General features: G+C 35.7%; 1 protein-coding gene across 11 annotated transcripts in view; it reads right to left on the bottom strand.

Moving 5' to 3' along the window:
• Window positions 1-19834, bottom strand: part of LOC128997732 (tropomodulin-like) — a 145397-nt gene that overhangs the window by 55170 nt on the left and 70393 nt on the right. For 3 of the 11 annotated variants that reach the window (XR_008491130.1, XR_008491131.1, XM_054423380.1), the window contains exon 1: window positions 8136-8342. The exons of 2 other annotated variants lie outside the window; for them this stretch is intronic. Coding sequence is in view for 5 of the 9 variants with exons in the window: in XM_054423380.1 (XP_054279355.1) it covers window positions 8136-8306 (171 nt within the window). In the remaining 4 variants the exon portion in view is untranslated. Of the gene's footprint in view, window positions 1-8135; window positions 8344-17023; window positions 17141-19834 lie in introns of those variants that run through there. 6 more of the 11 variants (XR_008491129.1, XM_054423378.1, XR_008491135.1 and 3 more) reach the window with 5 other exon arrangements.

Below are 19834 nucleotides of genomic sequence, written 5' to 3'. Positions count from 1 at the left end.
ACTACCACACAATTAACAACGTAGCGTGCCTCAGTTTTTTTACAAATAATTTTAACAGAAAACAGACCCAATAAAAATGTACATAATTGAGATATCGAAATGAACAGTTACAAAACTGAAATAGCTGTTTGATTTGTTTACAATCCTTTCTCCAATTATCCTGACCTCTCAGGAAACCTTTTAAAAAGCCAATACAGTATTATTCATAGTCTATGTTATGTTTCATCCTACATGCCACGCAACTTTAACAAACTGAAGCGTAAACTATAGCTTGACATTTTTTATAACTTGACTTGGTTTACCCGTTATGTGCGATTGAAGTAGAAGTTGGAGTGACATTTCTACTGATTATATAGTAACGGAGCTGTGTTGTGTGTGCCTAGTGATAACCCAACGCACGCTATCTGGGAAGCCCTATATAACTCACGCATTGGGCTAGGCTAGTGTGTAGGCTGATGTATTCAGTAGCCAGTAGGGGTTTTCATAATTGTAATAATAACTCTCGCGAAGTTTAGTGACGTTTTATGACGTGTAAATCTTATAATGCTTGGAAGTAATTTATCAGAAATTGACTACTAACTTGTCTCATAATGTCTAAAACTATACAAAGGATTAACATCATGCCTAGGTCTAATAATAGTAAAAATTAATTGAGGAGAATGGCAATGGCCAGTCCAAATCTTATAATATTCAAGAATACACGTATATTAATATTGCGCATTATTGTATATTGTACATTAATATACATAAAATGACTATCAGGTAAATCTTAGATTCTCTATAATGTCCACAGTTGCAAATTTAGCAAAGTTGCATCACATCCATGACGCTCTAAGGGTGTCTCATAGTGGGCTGTTATGAAACTTGGGCATTATAAAGCAGACCCATTGATGTTGTGTTTTAAATGTCCCTATGTTTAACGTTTTATGGCGAGGGAACGGTATACGCCTTTGGCATTGCAACAATTTGTTAAATGAATGAAAGAAAGAAAAGTTAGATCCTCACATATACAACATTAAACACATAGAGTAATTGCAATATATTTATATGATAAATAAGCATAACCTGTGTTGGGAAAAAGCCTACATGGGCATGGGTTGCCTCTGCATAAGCGTTGTGTATTCATAGAAAAAAAAGATAGATGTTTCTGTACTATGATACTATAAGCCGTACGTAGGTCAACTGCATCTAGATAATAATGTATCAATATTTTTATAACTATCCAATATGTGAAGATAGAAAATATACGTACATGCTAGATTGGAATAACTATTTTATATCGATCACACTCGCTCTACTAGCATACTTCTGTTAATTCCTTGTTTTATGTTTTAATGTATTTCATATTAATTGTATTTAGTTGTATGTAACAAATTGTCTGTCTCTCATCCTCATGCTCAGAGTAGTTAAATTTGGATGTGTTTTTCAAGTAGCTTTTTATTTTTATTCTTTAGAAATTGTTATTATTTTTACTAAATGAATATTGTTTTGTGTCAACCACAACAGACGGTTTTATAACCATTGTTGATATATGCTTTTATTTAATCTTGTCAATGTATTTTGTGAAAAATAAAGCATGTTTTTTCTTTCTTCTTCTTCTTTCTTCTTCACTCGCTCTACACTCTAATTAGTACTAATGTCGAATGTGTTGTCGCCTACAATACTACAATAGCAGAGTGTCGAACTGATACATCGAAAAGTTGGAGTTAGATAACTTATTTTTGTAATTTATTAATGTATGTTGTAAGGTGAGTGACGCCCACAAATATTTATCTAATTGAATATCAGAATGTTGAAGTTTGGAGGCTGCAAACATTGGTGAATGCAATATGTACAATGATCAACAATATTAATCCACAAAAAAACCAGTCGATTTCTTCATTGTCATCTTAATCGGCTCATACATCTGCCTGAGTATATTTTAGATCTCTGTACTTCATACAACATGAATATTGAATAAGAGCCTGTAATTCCTAAAACTTTTTAGGATGGATCTATTTACTCGACTGTGCTGTTCAGAATGCCGCGAAGAAGCTCGTTACAAGTTACCACTTTCCTGGATGACTTGTAAAAGATCTGGTCCAAGGCGTCTCGTAGAAAGCAGCTCCTCTTTGCTGGATGTTCAACAGGCTAAAGTGCTCGATCATTCAACCTTTCTATGTTTTATGCAGCTCATAAAACATGTTACGGGTCGTTTCATGTGCATCTGAACCGCCTTCTCATCCCGCTTTCTTTTTTATGGAAGTGCGGCAATATCTCCAATGCTTATCTTCATGTGTAGCCTATTCTTTATGATAGAAATCACGAATGTATCTGTAGGTGCGTGTAAACTGTAAATGTTGGTCAAGGAAAAGGCACAAAAGCTTCGAATTTATTTGAAAGATTCTTGAGTGTATATTACAGCAATCAGGGAAACAAAATATAGTGAAACTGATTTGAAGATTTGATGAATTTAAGATTGAATCAAGTTACATCATGAGTAGTTGATTTTTGAAGCTTTGTTCGACCTCAATATGCTGGTATTACAATTCCCGATTTAAATGCAATAGGTAAGACGCTGGACCCTTTTTAAGAACTTTACATTAGTTAGTTTGTACCTTTTACACCTTGTTGTCACAATCTTACAGCTTTCTCAATACTTCCACAGATTAGCGGAATATGATATTCCCATATAGCATACATATTTGATGCGAAGCTAATACTTTAACACAATGCAACAATTAATCATCTGATAAGACACAGCGTTTCCCCTTGCGCAATTGTTTTACCAACAGGGCCCTGTTTCATAAAGATACTAGTCTAGTAATTACTAGTCTAGTAAATACTAGTCCCGTATTTACCTGTCCTACTAAATTGTGTTTCATAAACGTTTTTATACCGCTAGTAAATACTAGTGTATTTTACTAGTCAAGTGACCAAAACTACTAGTCACGTGACCAACTTTACAAGGTAAACTTTCAAAACAAATTTCTAACCTCAATCACGGGTTTTCAAACCCTTTATAAAGGGTTTTAATTTTGTTTTCATTTGATACAAAAAGTAAATAGTTGTAGAAACGCAGTGTTTTCTTTTAATGAATAAATATATAGACACATAAGTAAAACAATCACACATTATTTATCAAACCGCTATTATTTATGTTCATCAATGAGCCCGACGACGCGCCGGCGCGGCGTCGCGTCGCTGCAATCAACACGGTGATTGTAGGCCTAGTTGCGGCGCTCAACTGTTGGGTGGAAGTTGGTCTGTGTCTGCCGCATTCGCTGTGATTTGTATAGTTTTTGTTTTATTCTGACATATAAAATTAAGCTTGCTATGAGTAAAGAAAAGAAGGCTTAAATTTTGAATGTAATTAAATCGTATAAGGACATTTTGTTAGGAACGTTTTCAAGTACCCTAACCTATGTTTTCAAATATTCGAATGCATAAGAATATTTCGGTTAAAAACCATTCTGTGATATTCTAATTTTGAGTCTACAAACCATGAATAATAAGCCTAAACGTTTATTGATGTAACAAATAATTGCAACGCCGTTACAAGCAATGGAGAAGTAGGTTTTCAAGTATAGTAAAACATGGCATATGCGCTATTGCAGGGCGTAGCTCAGAGGAAGAGTTTTCGCTTCTCATGTGGTCGGTCCCTGGTTCAAATCCGCACCACTCACTATACTTTAGTTACATTAATTAAACTTTTACATGTTTTACATTTAAATAACAGCTCTAATCAACATTTAATTTTGTATTACTTTGAATAACAAATTCAGAATACCAAAATGGATTAAAAGTAATTTTTTAATGATAAACAGTTCAGTCCAACGCCCAAAAATCAAATATAGGCATACAAAATGGTTAGTACATCACAGGGTTTTAGCTATTTAGGGAAACAAATAATGAGCACCTAAAAAAATACAATGCAACCCCTCTTTAAAATTGTCTTACTATTATTTTCTATTAAAATGTCTTTAAATAAAACCGAGAGCCTTGGGTGTAAAATAATCTGATTAATGTTGCAATGTTGGATACATTTTTGTACATCTTTGTATGCAATACGGTATGCTGTTTTAATTTGATTTCTCTCAAAGCTTAAAAATCTTTTCTCTGTGATAGCTAAATAGTTGATATAACCATGAAATTTAACTCAAGTAAAATTAGACTAAAATTTCACAGAAATTGATAACTTATAATTATAATTAATTCTAATAGGGCGATTGTACATACATTATAAAATTCAATTTCACTCTTTTTGTACTACGCCACATTTATTGATTGTAATTTATATCTAATAATAATTATCATTTTAGCACTCATGGATATATTTTTATCTTAAATTGCAAACGTGAGCCAATTCGCACTTGCAAAAAGAACCTAATTAATAATTCATTTTTTTAAATGATGTGAGTAATGAAATAACTTTCTTTCCAAAAATACTAGTCTACTTCAAATAATACGGGTGTAGAGAGGTTGTTAGAAAATGGCAAGTATTTACCAGTGTAATTTACAAGAGTAAAACTTTATGAAACACATTGCTGTCTACACTAGTAAAAACCACTAGTAATACTAGTCCCTACACTAGTAACTAGTATTTTACACTAGTAGGTTTTTGAAACGTAGACTTGTAAAATACACTCGTATTACTAGTCCATGGACTAGTAAATACTAGACTAGTAGTTTTATGAAACAGGGCCCTGATCTACAGATCCCCTAACAAGTCGTGGGGGTTTCTCCATGTGATTTCTCAGTAACATATTCCGACTTCGCATATTACCATAATTATGCTAAAGAAGAAAGTTCATCATTGTCATAGACCAGAACGGCTCAACAACTGGGCGTCTGAACAATAAGACAGACTCTAAACTCTTATACCGCGACGTCCTTCGATCAGCTGATTGAAGCAAAATTATGCTGCCTTCGTAATCCTGATTTATCAAGCATTTAGTCGAGGCTAATTTATTCACGACTTTTGCAGATGCACGCTCTAGATAGTTATTCTGCAGGTTTTCTTTTGGAGAAGGGGTTTTTTTAGCTTTTTAAATATTTCAAAATGCATAAAATGCTGTAACACCTTAGTGTTGTGATGCTCTCAACAGAGATGAGGTTGATTGTTGTGTTGCACCACGGGTCATGCTGTTCAGTGTTCGTTGTTTAGCCTTGGCATCTGTAACACCTTAGTGTTGTGATGCTCTCAACAGAGATGAGGTTGAGTGTGTTGCACCACGAGTCATGCTGTTCAGTGTTCGGTGTTTAGCTTAGGCATCTTTAACACCTTGGTGTTGTGATGCTCTCAACAGAGATGAGGTTGAGTGTGTTGCACCACGAGTCATGCTGTTCAGTGTTCGGTGTTTAGCTTAGGCATCTGTAACACCTTGGTGTTGTGATGCTCTCAACAGAGATGAGGTTGAGTGTTGTGTTGCAACACGGGTCATGCTGTTCAGTGTTCGGTGTTTAGAATTGGCATCTGTAACACCTTGGTGTTGTGATGCTCTCCACAGAGATGAGGTTGAGTGTTGTGTTGTCCCACGGGTCATGCTGTTCAGTGTTCGATGTTTAGAATTGGCATCTGTAACACCTTGGTGTTGTGATTGTCTCAACAGAGATGAGGTTGAGTGTTGTGTTGCACCACGGGTCATGCTGTTCAGTGTTCGGTGTTTAGAATTGGCATCTGTAACACCTTGGTGTTGTGATTGTCTCAACAGAGATGAGGTTGAGTGTTGTGTTGCACCACGGGTCATGCTGTTCAGTGTTCGATGTTTAGAATTGGCATCTGTAACACCTTGGTGTTGTGATGCTCTCAACAGAGATGAGGTTGAGTGTTGTGTTGTGTTGCGAAACGGGTCATGCTGTTCAGTGTTCGATGTTTAGAATTGGCATCTGTAACACCTTGGTGTTGTGATGCTCTCCACAGAGATGAGGTTGAGTGTTGTGTTGTCCCACGGGTCATGCTGTTCAGTGTTCGATGTTTAGAATTGGCATCTGTAACACCTTGGTGTTGTGATTATCTCAACAGAGATGAGGTTGAGTTTTGTGTTGTCCTACAGGTCATGCTGTTCAGTGTTCGATGTTTAGAATTGGCATCTGTAACACCTTGGTGTTGAGATGCTCTCCACAGAGATGAGGTTGAGTGTTGTGTTGTCCCACGGGTCATGCTGTTCAGTGTTCGATGTTTAGAATTGGCATCTGTAACACCTTGGTGTTGTGATTGTCTCAACAGAGATGAGGTTGAGTGTTGTGTTGTCCTACGGGCCATGCTGTTCAGTGTTCGATGTTTAGAATTGCCATCTGTAACACCTTGGTGTTGTGATTGTCTCAACAGAGATGAGGTTGAGTGTTGTGTTGTGTTGCGAAACGGGTCATGCTGTTTAGTGTTCGATGTTTAGAATTGGCATCTGTAACACCTTGGCGTTGTGATTGTCTCAACAGAGATGAGGTTGAGTGTTGTGTTGCGCCACGAGTCATGCTGTTTAGTGTTCGGTGTTTAGCTTAGGCAACTGTAACACCTTGGTGTCGTGATGCTCTCAACAGAGATGAGGTTGAGTGTTGTGTTGTGTTGCGAAACGGGTCATGCTGTTCAGTGTTCGATGTTTAGAATTGGCATCTGTAACACCTTGGTGTTGTGATTGTCTCAACAGAGATGAGGTTGAGTGTTGTGTTGTCCCACGGGTTGCTGTTCAGTGTTCGATGTTTAGCCTTATACATCTGTAACACCTTGGTGTTGTGATGCTCTCAACAGAGATGAGGTTGAGTGTTGTGTTGTGTTGTGTTGCGAAACGGGTAATGCTGTTCAGTGTTCGATGTTTAGAATTGGCATCTGTAACACCTTGGTGTTGTGATTGTCTCAACAGAGATGAGGTTGAGTGTTGTGTTGTGCCACGGGTCATGCTGTTCAGTGTTCGGTGTTTAGCCTTGGCATCTGTAACACCTTGGTGTTGTGATTGTCTCAACAAAGATGAGGTTGAGTGTTGTGTTGTGCCACGGGTCATGCTGTTCAGTGTTCGGTGTTTAGAATTGGCATCTGTAACACCTTGGTGTTGTGATTGTCTCAACAGAGATGAGGTTGAGTGTTGTGTTGTGCCACGGGTCATGCTGTTCAGTGTTCGGTGTTTAGCCTTGGCATCTGTAACACCTTGGTGTTGTGATTGTCTCAACAAAGATGAGGTTGAGTGTTGTGTTGCACCACGGGTCATGGTGTTCAGTGTTCGGTGTTTAGCCTTGGCATCTGTAGCTGTGCCACTCTGACATACAACTAGAGGCATTACATCATCGTCGAGGCACCGAGGCCACTACTTGAAGCCTTTCCCTTTTATACCGTTGCTCATTGTATCCTTAATTAAATGTTTCCATCCGCATTCCTCTGTTATTATTTATAGATTACTATGTAGTACTTAGTGGAATATAACTCAGTTTAAAATAGCACTTGACATACTTTTAGACACGTGCCATGGAATTTAGAACCTTTCTGTAATCGTACCTGTTAAAGGTATGTGTATATACATCGCTCGAGAGAGCCAATGTTTTTGAAACATCTAAAAACATAGGATCTAGAATCTTATGAAGAAGTTCTAAAAATACCGAGGAAGTAACTATAGCTCATCTTGTTTGCATAAAATTAATTCCTACGATAGGCTACTGTAAAAAATAAATCGTGAATTTAACGGGTACAATTAGGAGTAGGCCTAATGGTTCAGTACCATACCTAGATGTATGCCTTAACAGATCACATTAGCTTATGCAGAATATGTGATTGCAGAAATGTAAGAGCAAACAGTTAAGTATAGCAATTTAAACACCTAATTTCACCATACCACAGAAAACATACTAAGTATGTTTTCTGTGACCATACTTGTGTCTGATTCGATTGTTCAAAAGGAAGGGCTCTGACCAAAGTGTTTGGGTGTACAGTTAACTTTATTCATGAAACACCAATCTCGTGAGGAAAACATGCAATTTACCATTGAGGAAGGGTTTCGTATTAACATATTATACTACGAAAGGTAATTATGCGATTTCACACATTGTGGGGATACAAGAGACAGCATTATAACGTTCAGGCGTTATACGGCTCTTCTAGAAAAATATATTCGACCCTCAATTCTTCTTATTACTATACGAATTGCTCGAATCAGCAAAAAGCCACTTACCACTGCAGGTTCTAGTTTCCGTTTCTCTCTGAACAGAATCTCCACGCTGCCACATTCGCAGTCCACACACTTGCCATCGTAGGCCAGGAGATCGTCATCACTGGACTCCCTATAGGAGTGTACAGACACACTAGAGTCGTAGAAGTTGACGTCCGAACCTGTGTCACTCATTTTGTGAGGAATTGCAAGAGGAAATACGTCCGAAGCTATCGATTGAATACTGAATGCGCTGTTTAGATCGGGTAAGACCTCAATGAGCTGGGCGAGAACATTAGCTGCGATATGATAGGTCACTCGCAAAGATAACCTCTGCCATGTCAAACCATGTGCATACTGGGAATTGGTCATAAACCGTCTTTTAATTCATCCAAATCCCTTCACTCTTCTTGAAAACAGCTGCCATAACAGAGAATATTCTCCACTACATTGTGAATGTCAATTACAATCGATGTACTGAGTCAATTCTATAAAGTCTATATTGCTTTAAATTTGTATTTTATTGAAGATTGTTAGATGAGAACAAGTTCTCATTTCAAAGTCAAGTTATGTCAAGAATCGATATGATGTTAATGAATAACAACCGTGATAGCGAAAGGTAGTTATTTGGTTTAGTAAGGGTGTGTTTTATTCGTAAGTTCACCTTTACTGTCATACGTTTTACGGGTTCTTCCTAAACATAAGCAACACAAGTAAACTGATGACACAATCACATGACTGTTAGGAGATAAGGGTTACGAAACGGCTGCTACATTCTCTTCTGTCGCTTCTTTCGTCACTTCATATTAACATCTGGCAATTGTTTGATCCTCAACCGACATTTAACTTTAAAAAGGCACGTATCTAGTATTCTATTTTAAAATCAATGTATGTTTAACAGAGACTGGTTTTAGATAGCATTAATTAAATTTCATTTAAAGTAAATGCACTATGTGATGTCTTGATATGTTTGCATGTGGTGATTGTGTGCGGTCCAACAATAAACAGCTAATTTCTTATATTTTTGGCAATATTTCTCATTGTCTAATGTCCAAGGAAAACTGGCTGTGTGAGAGTGTAAACGGACAACTCTTAGGATGTATCAAATATTACTATGTGTTCACCTTGTTAGCAAATCATTAATATACTTCACAAGACTGTTTAACATACAGAAGTTATATTATTTACTTAGGATACTGCGTGAACACGTTTTATGATATTTTGAAATGTGGAAATCACTTTGGGTTTTCTTGTCCGGTAAGTTTAATGTTTGGTTTGTTTTAGTGCTGTATTTTTTTATGGGAAATTATAAATTTTGGGATCAATTCTAGAACAAAACCTCTAATTTATAAATAAATTCCTCTATTTTTGCGTTATACTTTTGAATTGTAAAAGATTAGATGGTATAATGATTTAAAAGATTACGTAATAAAGAGAAGACATCGATACACTCCAGCGTAGTCTTGAGCTGAATCATAAGGATAATAAACATATAAGGAAGATATGTTTATATTAGTTTTACTCAGTAAAACTGAAAACAGGAAATCTTATGAGATTTGTTAACACATATCTCTGGGCTTGATTTTACGAAAAAGCAGAGTCACTCTTGAATTGAATCCGTGCACACTCTAGGCCTAATGTACTGTGCGATTTGACCATGACGATTATAGTTATATTTAACGTGTTAAGAATTAGAAATTAGTTATGAGACATGAAAGCGACTTTCGTATGAAAACAATGCGTTTATTTTCTGAAGAGAAGGCTGGGGCTGGACTGATGGAAAGAAATGTTGAAAATTTCATAGAAAACCATTTAGGGCAAAGACGAATAAGAAAATGCCAAAAACAAAAATACGTACCATAGCATAAACTATTCTATTTATCATATACAAGAGTCAAATTAGATCACCGCTAAATGTATTTTATTGTATAAACAGTTGAATAGATTGACTGGGTAGCCGATTGGTTATAGCACTCGCCTTCAAACCTGGAGGTAGCTGGTTCGATTCCAATCGGGATGAATTCTCCCAGATCACGTTCTCAGTGGACTATGAATGAATAATGCTATTCAACAAAAAGGTGACAGTAGAAACAGACTAGGTTATGGACCGTTCCCTGAAAAACATAAGAAATACCAACGACGTGAAAAACTAAATATACTGTTACTGTGCTAGTCTCTTTGACACACAGTATTGCTCGCCAAAGAAAGTGTCAGCGGACAGTAAAACATACCGGGGAAATAAATTGTCCATTTCAGCCGTATAATTTTCCAGATCCGACCAGACGCCTTGACCCGGTCTTGGAAACAATCTGCGCCTGCCTATACTTTCACCCGCGTCGGCGCGAGCTCAAGCGCTCAGGCGCGGGCGTTACTCACATAACCTACGATAATTGGTTACATCACAACGAGGAGACTGCGCGGAACTGGAAATGGAAATTGCATAGTGGTGGAAACGGTGGCTTGCACATTGCTGGCATTCCTGCCACTCATACAGGCACAGCAACTTGGCTTTGGCTATTAGTGAACTACAACTACACGAATCAAAAATAGACGAAATAGTCTCAACACCATCAAAAGCTACAGACATGATGATATTATTTCAACACTTTGGAGTTTTGAATGATATCTGTTAAAAATGAATTTCGGAAAGGCTAAATGAATGTACACAACATGATCACTGATCAGTATTCGCTACTCAGTTGCACAAAATGGTAACCCAAAGTCAGTGAGGGTCCGGGGATCTTGGACCGTTCGATGAGCTATTACTGTAATTGCTACAATTGTATACTTAATATCAATTTCAATTTTGAAGTTTTACTCAATAAATATATCAGTATTTTACAATTTGAACTATTAGCGGGTAAGCCAGTTTATTCTTTTGTAGCAACACCAAAACATTTGCAGCAAAAATTAACGCAGTAAATGTCCTTATTGTTTGTGCGCGAACTCTAAAAATACCCGGATGTGCTTAATAACGTTCAACCACACACAACTTCGTTATCAGTGGTTCAGCGTTTTGCCCTCAAGTTCTTAGATGAGGCTAGGTCTTTGATGCACAGGATGCACTCCATACAGTAAATATATAACATGAATTTATCGATTGTCATATGAGAAACATACTTTAACTTTTACTCTCGAAATGCACAAAATACAAACACAATAGTTGGTCTATACAATTATACTAGTTTCTAAACATGACCAATACCAACCAGACTTTACAATACAGTTTTAGCATTAAATTGAAGGAGCTTTGCATGATCACGTTGTAATGAGAAATGGCTTTGAATCTTGTGTGTTTCGGACAATATTCATCAACTTGATCTCTACATGATAGTATGTACACCTGTTTCGGTAGTTGCAGTAATTTTCTGAACAGATTTGGAGTAAAGTTGCAATTTTAATCAATTGAAATACTACCATTATTTTATTATGAGTAAACATGTCACACATAGAGTCGTCATAATTAAACTCAAGTCAATACAAGAGGTTCAATAACCCCGCCTCAGCAAACCTGCAGACTAAGCGAATTTCAATGATTGGATTTTTACTGAAATATCCTCATAATTAAGTCATATTTACCCTGCTACCTTTGATTGTCAATCCCACTTTTTCTCTAAATATAAAAATCCTTTAGTATTATTTTTGGTGCTGTATTAAAAAAAGTTTATTGTTTTGTGGCAAAGGGTTCTCATTGCCATTTGTGGGGGGGGGGGGCAATTCGATGGGGGGGGGGCAATTTGTTGGGGAGGGGGCAATTTGTTCTCTTTTTGAGTGATATTCATTTTAATAAGTTCTAATTTGTGCTCCTTAACCAATAGATGGGATCTTGTTTTATAGTTGTGAACAGAATTACTAAGCAAGTTTATTTTAGATAATACAAATGGTATTGTTAAAAAATAAAAAGACTGTATACCGTGAATATGTTTAATAACTCATTTTTAAATAAATCAGATAATCTTTTTAGATTTAAAATTACAGTTAACGCTCTTTTCTGGTGGAGTAATATCCTATCAATATTTAATTTATTAGTTGACCGTAGATGCATATACTATAGATACAATACAATGGATGGTCTTAGCTTTTCATAATGCATGAGGTTGCCCTGGAGGGCATACCGGTACAAACTACCCCCAAAAATGTTTCTCTGATTGCTCAGCCCATTTAGCTGTGAATGTCACTAAGTTAGATTTTTGTAATTTAACAGGAGATTTTTTACTGTCTCATTGATGATCATTTTACTGAAAAATGTTTAATCATTGATAAGTTTGTGTGAGATTAAAGATAAGATTATTGAACACGAAGTGCACTGATTTACCCCTTTTGGCACAGGCATGTTATGTAAAGTTGAGTTTAAATAATTAGTTCAAAACATAGCTTAACTAAAGCAGAACCATGTGTACAGTTTCAACTCAAGAGGTGCCTTAACTCAATGCAAATCACCATCCTATAAAGTTATCGTGTTTTAATCAGCAGTCATGTATGGAATAAATGGTACGTCGTACTTTCTAAAGCGTTTGTATGATAATACAGGCATTAGGCAAGGTTCGTGGTTAGGATATGCCGAACTCGTGAATGTTATGGGGAAACCTAACCTAACCTTAGTGCTGGAGGTGTAATACCAGCAATGTCGCAAATATCAGCTGATTTAATCTGAGTTAATAACAGTGTTTCCAAGAAATCAACACACGGCATTGCGCCGCGAGTATAGTACGTGATTCGTTGTCCATAAAATCTCCAAGCAAATTTAGTTATTAAACCAAGTTATTAATGGATTTTGCATAAAATAACATACGTTCTACTAATTATAATTTTTTTACACTCACTCAAAAAAGGATAAAAGTTAAGTACGCAGCAAACTGTACGTATCACTTACGCTGTGAAAAAGTAATCTGAAATCTTAAAATGTGTCATCAAACATTGTGCATATAATACTCCTACTTCTGTTATAATCACTACAAACGCATAATCGTGTTGAAATGAAAGTATGGATGTTTGTGTGTAACTCTGAAGTTCCATCGCGTGAAAACTACTGGACCGATTGAGCTGACATTTTGCAGGAGGTACTTGATAGTCTTGAGAAGGCACATAGGCATAAATTATTAAAGTTGTGAAAATACTATAGGGCTATGCCCACGGGTGTTCAAAGATTCCATGTTATTTTTTGGGGTATTCATATTTAAAAGGAATTAAAGAATTTATTCAGTTGGTTCAACTAATTAAGTTGGTTCAATGATATTTAATAACATTAAAAAGTTACAAGGTTTACCAACAGGGTATAGCACTATTAATTTTTGCATTTATGACAGCAGAGAATTTAAACTAAGCAGCAACAAAAAGCTGTGATACACAATGAGAACCGTCAAAGTAGGATTGCTTACAGTTATCTTTATGTTTTTAATTTAATAAATACTTTAGGATATTTTGCGAATGTTTGATAATTTACTTTTTTCTATTGTTTAGATGTGTTATACTATAGCATACAGGAAATTTAAAGAACCAAATTTTCTCAAACCGTGTCCTATCCCATTGAACACGCAGATAAGCGGTATGCAATAAGCATTTTATACTTATACGCCAACCCCGTACGGATACTCTGCTAGTAATATACAGAGTGAGTTTTAAATGAGTTCCCCCCCTACTTTTTTATACATTTCTTAAGATATGAACTCCGAACCACGTCAGATCATTGTAGAGTAGTAAGTACTTCATTTTGACTGGGTGTAAATTTTTTGGCGCCATCTTGGATCCGCCATATTGGATACAAAGTTTTTTTTTCAAATGTAAAGGTAGGGTTGTGATCCATCGTTTTAAACTACATTTTTATGCTGAATACGATGCTGCAATCCATTTTTAAAACTCTTGATTCATTCTAACGGTATGAGAACTTTTTATAACATTATTTTTAGCCCATTTTAACATTGTGCATTTAGAAACTAAGAAAATAATCGCAAAATTGTGCTAGATAAAGATTTATGTATATTATGTGGTGTATACTTATCTTTATCTAGCACTATTTGGCGATTATGTTCTTAGTTTCTAAATGCACAATGTTAAAATGGGCTAAAAATAATGTTACAAAAATTCTCATAACTTTAGAATGGGTCAAGATTTTTAAAAACAGATTGCAGCATCGTATTCGGCATAAAAATCTAGTTAAAAACGATGGGTCACAACCCTACCTTTACATTAAAAAAAAACTTTGTATCCAATATGGCGGATCCAAGATGGCGGCCAAAAATTATCACCCAGTCAAAATAAAGTACTTACTACTCTACAATGATCTGATGTGGTCCGGAGTTGATATCTTAAGAAATGTAGAAAAAAGTAGGGGGGGAACTCATTTAAAACTCACCCTGTATAACAGAATAGCACCTATTTATGAGAGATTATTACTATTAGAACCAGATCAACAAATAAAACCCAGCAAAACTAAGTTCAGTTTCATACTCGCGCTAACCAAGAACCGAGACAATATTAGTCAATTGTTGAAAGATTGGTCTCCATCGGTCCATAGTTCCTACCTAACTAATTGCATCAATAACAATACTCAATCCTACTTACGCACGTAACGATTTACTTACACCATAAGAAGAAAGAAAAACCAAAATCGGCCCACTAATAACAAAATGGCGCTCTAAAACGTTTCAATTCCAAATAACCATGAGGGTGGCTGAAAATTAACTTGCAGCTCCTTTAAATTTTTAACTATTTGAGATATTTGAAATCGATTTGCTGCAACTTGTTTGGATATGAAGGGCTACAATAATTATGGTCAGTTTTGAAAATTTTGCCCTTAGGGGTAGTGGGGGTAGAGGGTAGCTCAAAACTTTCAAATAGCAAGTATAGTCGAGTTTGGTATCATTTTACAGGTCTTGACGAAAAATAAAAAAAATAACATAAAGAAAATAGAAATCGGAGCATTAATAACAAAATGGCAGTTCAAAATTACTTTTTATGACCACTGTCCCAATCATTTTTAGCTGCCATTTTGTTATTAATCGTCCGATTTTTATTTTATTTATGTTAATTGTTATGTTTCGTCAAGAGCTGTAAAATGATACCAAACTCGACTATACTTGCTATTTGAAAATGTTCAGCTACCCCCTACCCCCACTACCCCTAAGGGCAAAATTTTCAAAATTGACCATAATAATTGTAGTCCCTCATATCTAATAAGGTTGCCGCAAACAGATTTCAAATATCCCAAATGGTTGAAAAGTTAAGGGGGGTGCAAGTTACTTTTCAGCCACCCTGTATAAAAGAGTCTCTACTCTTAAATCTATTATAGAACGTAGAATAGCAAGCCTAAATGACCAATATGGCAGAGTAGGAAGAGACAAGTGATCAACAACGTAGAGTACAATGTCATATAACAATCACATTTACTTATAGGAACAGCTGCTTCTTACAAGTCAAGTCGGGAAACAGCTGTTGTGGTGAAATCTTCACTCTTTATGATTAGTTGAAAAACTGGCTTGAATAAAAGTATGTAGAACCATATGTAAGAACGGCTAACATTTAAATATTAACGTACTATTACGATGTGAGTTATGACAATGCCTAAATAATGGTATTGGGAGCACAATAAAGAGTAATAATGTAAGTACAACTTAAAGTTATATATTATTCATATTCTTAGTAAACAATCTTAGTTAAAGATGATTTTATCTTGAGAGCTGTTTACCTTTAGTGAGTAGTATTTTTCTCTAGGAATTGTGCTTAATTCCTAACGAGGATTTAAGTGGAACTTGTTGACGATAAGGGAATGACTTTCAGACTTTGTGACTCAGCAAGAAAGCGTGAAAAATCAAAAATAACTCTCCAAAATAAATTGTAGTATCCATGCATTTTTCATTGTAACTTTTAAACCAGGCTAGATGAGAACTAACTTATTTTACAGTTTTACTAGCAGTGTAGTGTACACACTGTACTCATTGTTCTATAATACTTCTTGATGGACAATTCATATTTTATAAAACTATAATATTATAGTCCATCATCAAGACAGGCATTTGAGTTTCAAATAAAATAATAAATCTAAAGGGAATATACACAAAATTGTCTGTAAACTGTAATAAGTTGTATAGTGACTGGATTGTATCGTTTCAAGCTTGTGTTTAAACAATGTATATTTATTATTAATTTGCATATAATATTATTCATTTTGTACGTTCACTTTTCAACTTGACTTACGCTCCAAATTGATGAGGTCCGATGATCCAAAGATTTAAAATTTTATAACGAATCCAAGTGATTTAGATTACGTAAAATGAAACTAAGTTCGACCAATCATAACATGTTCCCTATGCCACATCAAAATTGTTAAGCAACAGAGTTTTAATTATATAAGATTAATATATAAGAGAAACTTATACATCAATCTTAGTTAATGTGATACATTAATTAGCGTGACATTAATTGCGACTATTGGATTACATAGAAGCAGGTATTTAAGCCAATTTATATAACATTGATTGAATTTTCAAAATTATCGTTGTTCCATTCAATTTGTCATAAAGAAAAACAACTCTTTGGATAATTTAATTTCAAGACTTGAACATAATGAATCTACAAATTAACAAACGTCTTTGTCCTAAGAGATGTACTAAGTTTTATTTGTTTTTAAGCTTTTTCATTTCAATTCTAATCGTATTTTTTTACATTTTAAGTAGTAATAGGACCATGTGACACTCCAGTGTTTTCGGCGAGTGTTTTCATGTTTGTTTTCATTTTTGTTGTTTAGTTTTTCTGATCTAAACATTTTCTGAGAAATCTTAAATGTGTATAATTTGTGTATACTGTCCTGACAAAAATAAATTTCATTATTTTATTATTTTTCTGCACTGTTACTCCCAAATATCAAAGAATATCATTGAACAAATATTTTATTACTATTAAAGGTTTTAGCTTACCTTGGGCATCTTGTAAAACTTAAGGCTTTACACACACGCAGTAGAGAATCCTTATAAAATAGGTAAACCGAGACGCACCGTATACTGTACACTCGCCTGACAACCTATCGATCCGTCCTGACAGTTGGACTGTCGCGACAAGATCAGCTATGGCCGACAGGAATTACCGTTCTGGCGCCAAAATGTATTAAATGCCCCTCGGCACGCTAACCTGCCAGTGGTATTGCACTTGCACTTGGAATCTTGGCTACAAGCCACTACCTTTGTTGACATCATGTTTGATAAGGCGATTGGTTCACACAACAATACAATCAGTGTTAACAGTGGACAGGCAATAGTAATGAAAATCGTACAAGAATGAAAGCTTGTTTATCTAAACTGAATGTGTACGAATAATTTTGAGGAGAATGTATGGGGTGTGTAATGATTTGGGTGTGTAGGTACAAAATCGTACCTACACACGACGTAGTCGTGGCTTACGTGTCGTATCCATGAACATTGGTTTGACTGGTTTGAATATGTACAATATGTACATAGATGTACAATGGTTTTTGTATGTACAATATGTACATATATGTACAATGGTTTGTTTGTGTACAATATATACATCTATGTACAACGGTTTGTAAAATATGTATATATACAGACATGGACAATGGTTTTCCTATCACTGCATGGACATGTGTCACATTGCCACACTTGTAAGCAGTGTACAAATTAGCTCATTTCCGCTCTAGAGCGGGAATGGCTATTGCCACATGCTAAACCAGCTGATATCACAGTTAAAACCTTAAAAAGGAAACATAGCCTAAATGACATTACACTCCAGTTAAAAGTTAATCTGCGAGTTTTGATAAATTTATTATGGAGGTAAGAAAAATATTGTGCGTTTTACGAGCACAAACAGTCTTTGTCGCTCTCGAAATGTGTGGCTGCACCAAGCTTGTTCTCGAGCAGGTACTTATATATACTTATACAGGGTATAGCTATATCCTATCACTGCAAGGAATTTATTACATTGTAGAAGCCACATGTAAGCCTGTAAACAGTACGCAAAATAGCTCATTGCCGCTTTAGAGAGGGAATGGACACTTCCCGCTCGCTAAATCAGTTGATTTCACAGTTGCCGTTTTTAGACCAATCACAGCTACGAATCCGGAACGAAGGTTACTAACCGGTAAGGAATAACGTATCCTTTAAAAATAAACATAACCTAAATAACATATTATACTGAATACATCTAAAAAGGTATTCTGTATGTTGTTATAAGTTAATTATGGTGGTAGGAAATATTTTGTATGTATTAAGAGCACAAATAGACATTACGCTCTTAATACACAAATAGCTATTGTGAATGCATTTAATATACATCGATGTACAATGGTTTTTGTATGTTAAATATACATCCATATAAAATGGTTTGTGTATGTACAACATGTACCACAGAAAACGTACTACTATAACCCAGAATGCCAACCACATGGTAAAAAGCATTAAGCGTTTTGAGAGAGCTTTGCCTGTCAATCCTTAAGGCAGCGCCACCAGCGTTGCCATGCACTCAGCATAGCAACACTGGTGGCGCCGCCTACGGATTGACAGGCAAAGCTCTCTCAAACACTTAATTCTTTTTACCATGCGGTTGGCATTCTGGGTTATAGTAGTACGTTTTCTGTGCATGTACATATGTGCAATGGTTTAGGTGTGTACAGCATGTACATCCAAGTACAATGATTTGTGTATGTACAATATACACATTCACGTGTATGTGTGTAGGATTTTTATACAAAAAGCTTATGTGGCTCAAGCGCCTACTCTGATAGCTCTGAGAGAGGACGTTAATCCAGCTTAAGCCTTCATGTAAAGAATTACGGTGTAACTGACTTTTACCTGTTTTCTGATTGCATAAACTATTAATTTACATCAATAAATAGCTGTTAGTAAAAGTCATTAAATGTAATAACAATATTTTAACTACCTCTGCGTACAAGGAGAAATGGGAGCCCTAGATATATTGGGAGGTGGCTAAATCCCTCCATTTTGGCTGCTTACAGACCAGGTTAGTTAGATATAGCCAACTTTTCGTCAATACCAGAGGGCTCCCGTAGTACTTTCGCAGTTCTGCTTGGAGTAATTTGAGCTACTGTAACTAAAGTTAAGATGGATGAAACAAAATAACGTTTTATGTTACTGAAACAAAGTTTTTAATTTGAATTAATGTATCGTGTGACTCGGAGTGTTCTGAGAAGCGTTATGGAAATGAAACAACTTTAGAGGCTCGAATATAAACACACAATATACAGTACAAACATAGAGATCCTTTTTACAGGGTCACTAAGGCACGACCAGGATTAGTAACTGTCTGATTACTTCACACAGTTTGCAATGAGGTATATTTTTCTGAGGTAAGCTACACGCTCTCCTGTAGAACTAACGCCGGGCAAGTGTGCTGGCCCAATTAATTGTTGCTTCTAATAATGTTTTCCGCGTTGGCACCCCGCCATGTTGGGTTGGCCGCGTGCTCTGGATATATCTCAGGGATGTGGCTTCTATCAGTCTCGTCGCAGAACACAAGGGAGAGTGGACTCCTGTAGCCGATGCTGCAAATCGGCGAGTTGATGATTATTTGCCAGCTACATCGATTGCTTTGCGAAGATAGCAAATAGTAATAGTTCAAATCATCATATAAAAAATGGTATGCGATGTAAACTAAATTATAGTTCTAATCTACTTATAGTAAATTACTTTCGTGTGAAAGGTTATACAAATAATAAATAATTGTTCAATAAGTTTTACATTTTTTATTTGAAGTAA

This window comes from Macrosteles quadrilineatus, unplaced genomic scaffold (genome assembly GCF_028750875.1).
Source record: "Macrosteles quadrilineatus isolate MER2022 unplaced genomic scaffold, UCM_ALF_1.0 Scaffold_7__1_contigs__length_78375512, whole genome shotgun sequence".
Taxonomy (NCBI): Eukaryota; Metazoa; Arthropoda; class Insecta; order Hemiptera; family Cicadellidae; genus Macrosteles; species Macrosteles quadrilineatus.
This window is presented reverse-complemented; position numbering and strand designations above follow the sequence as displayed.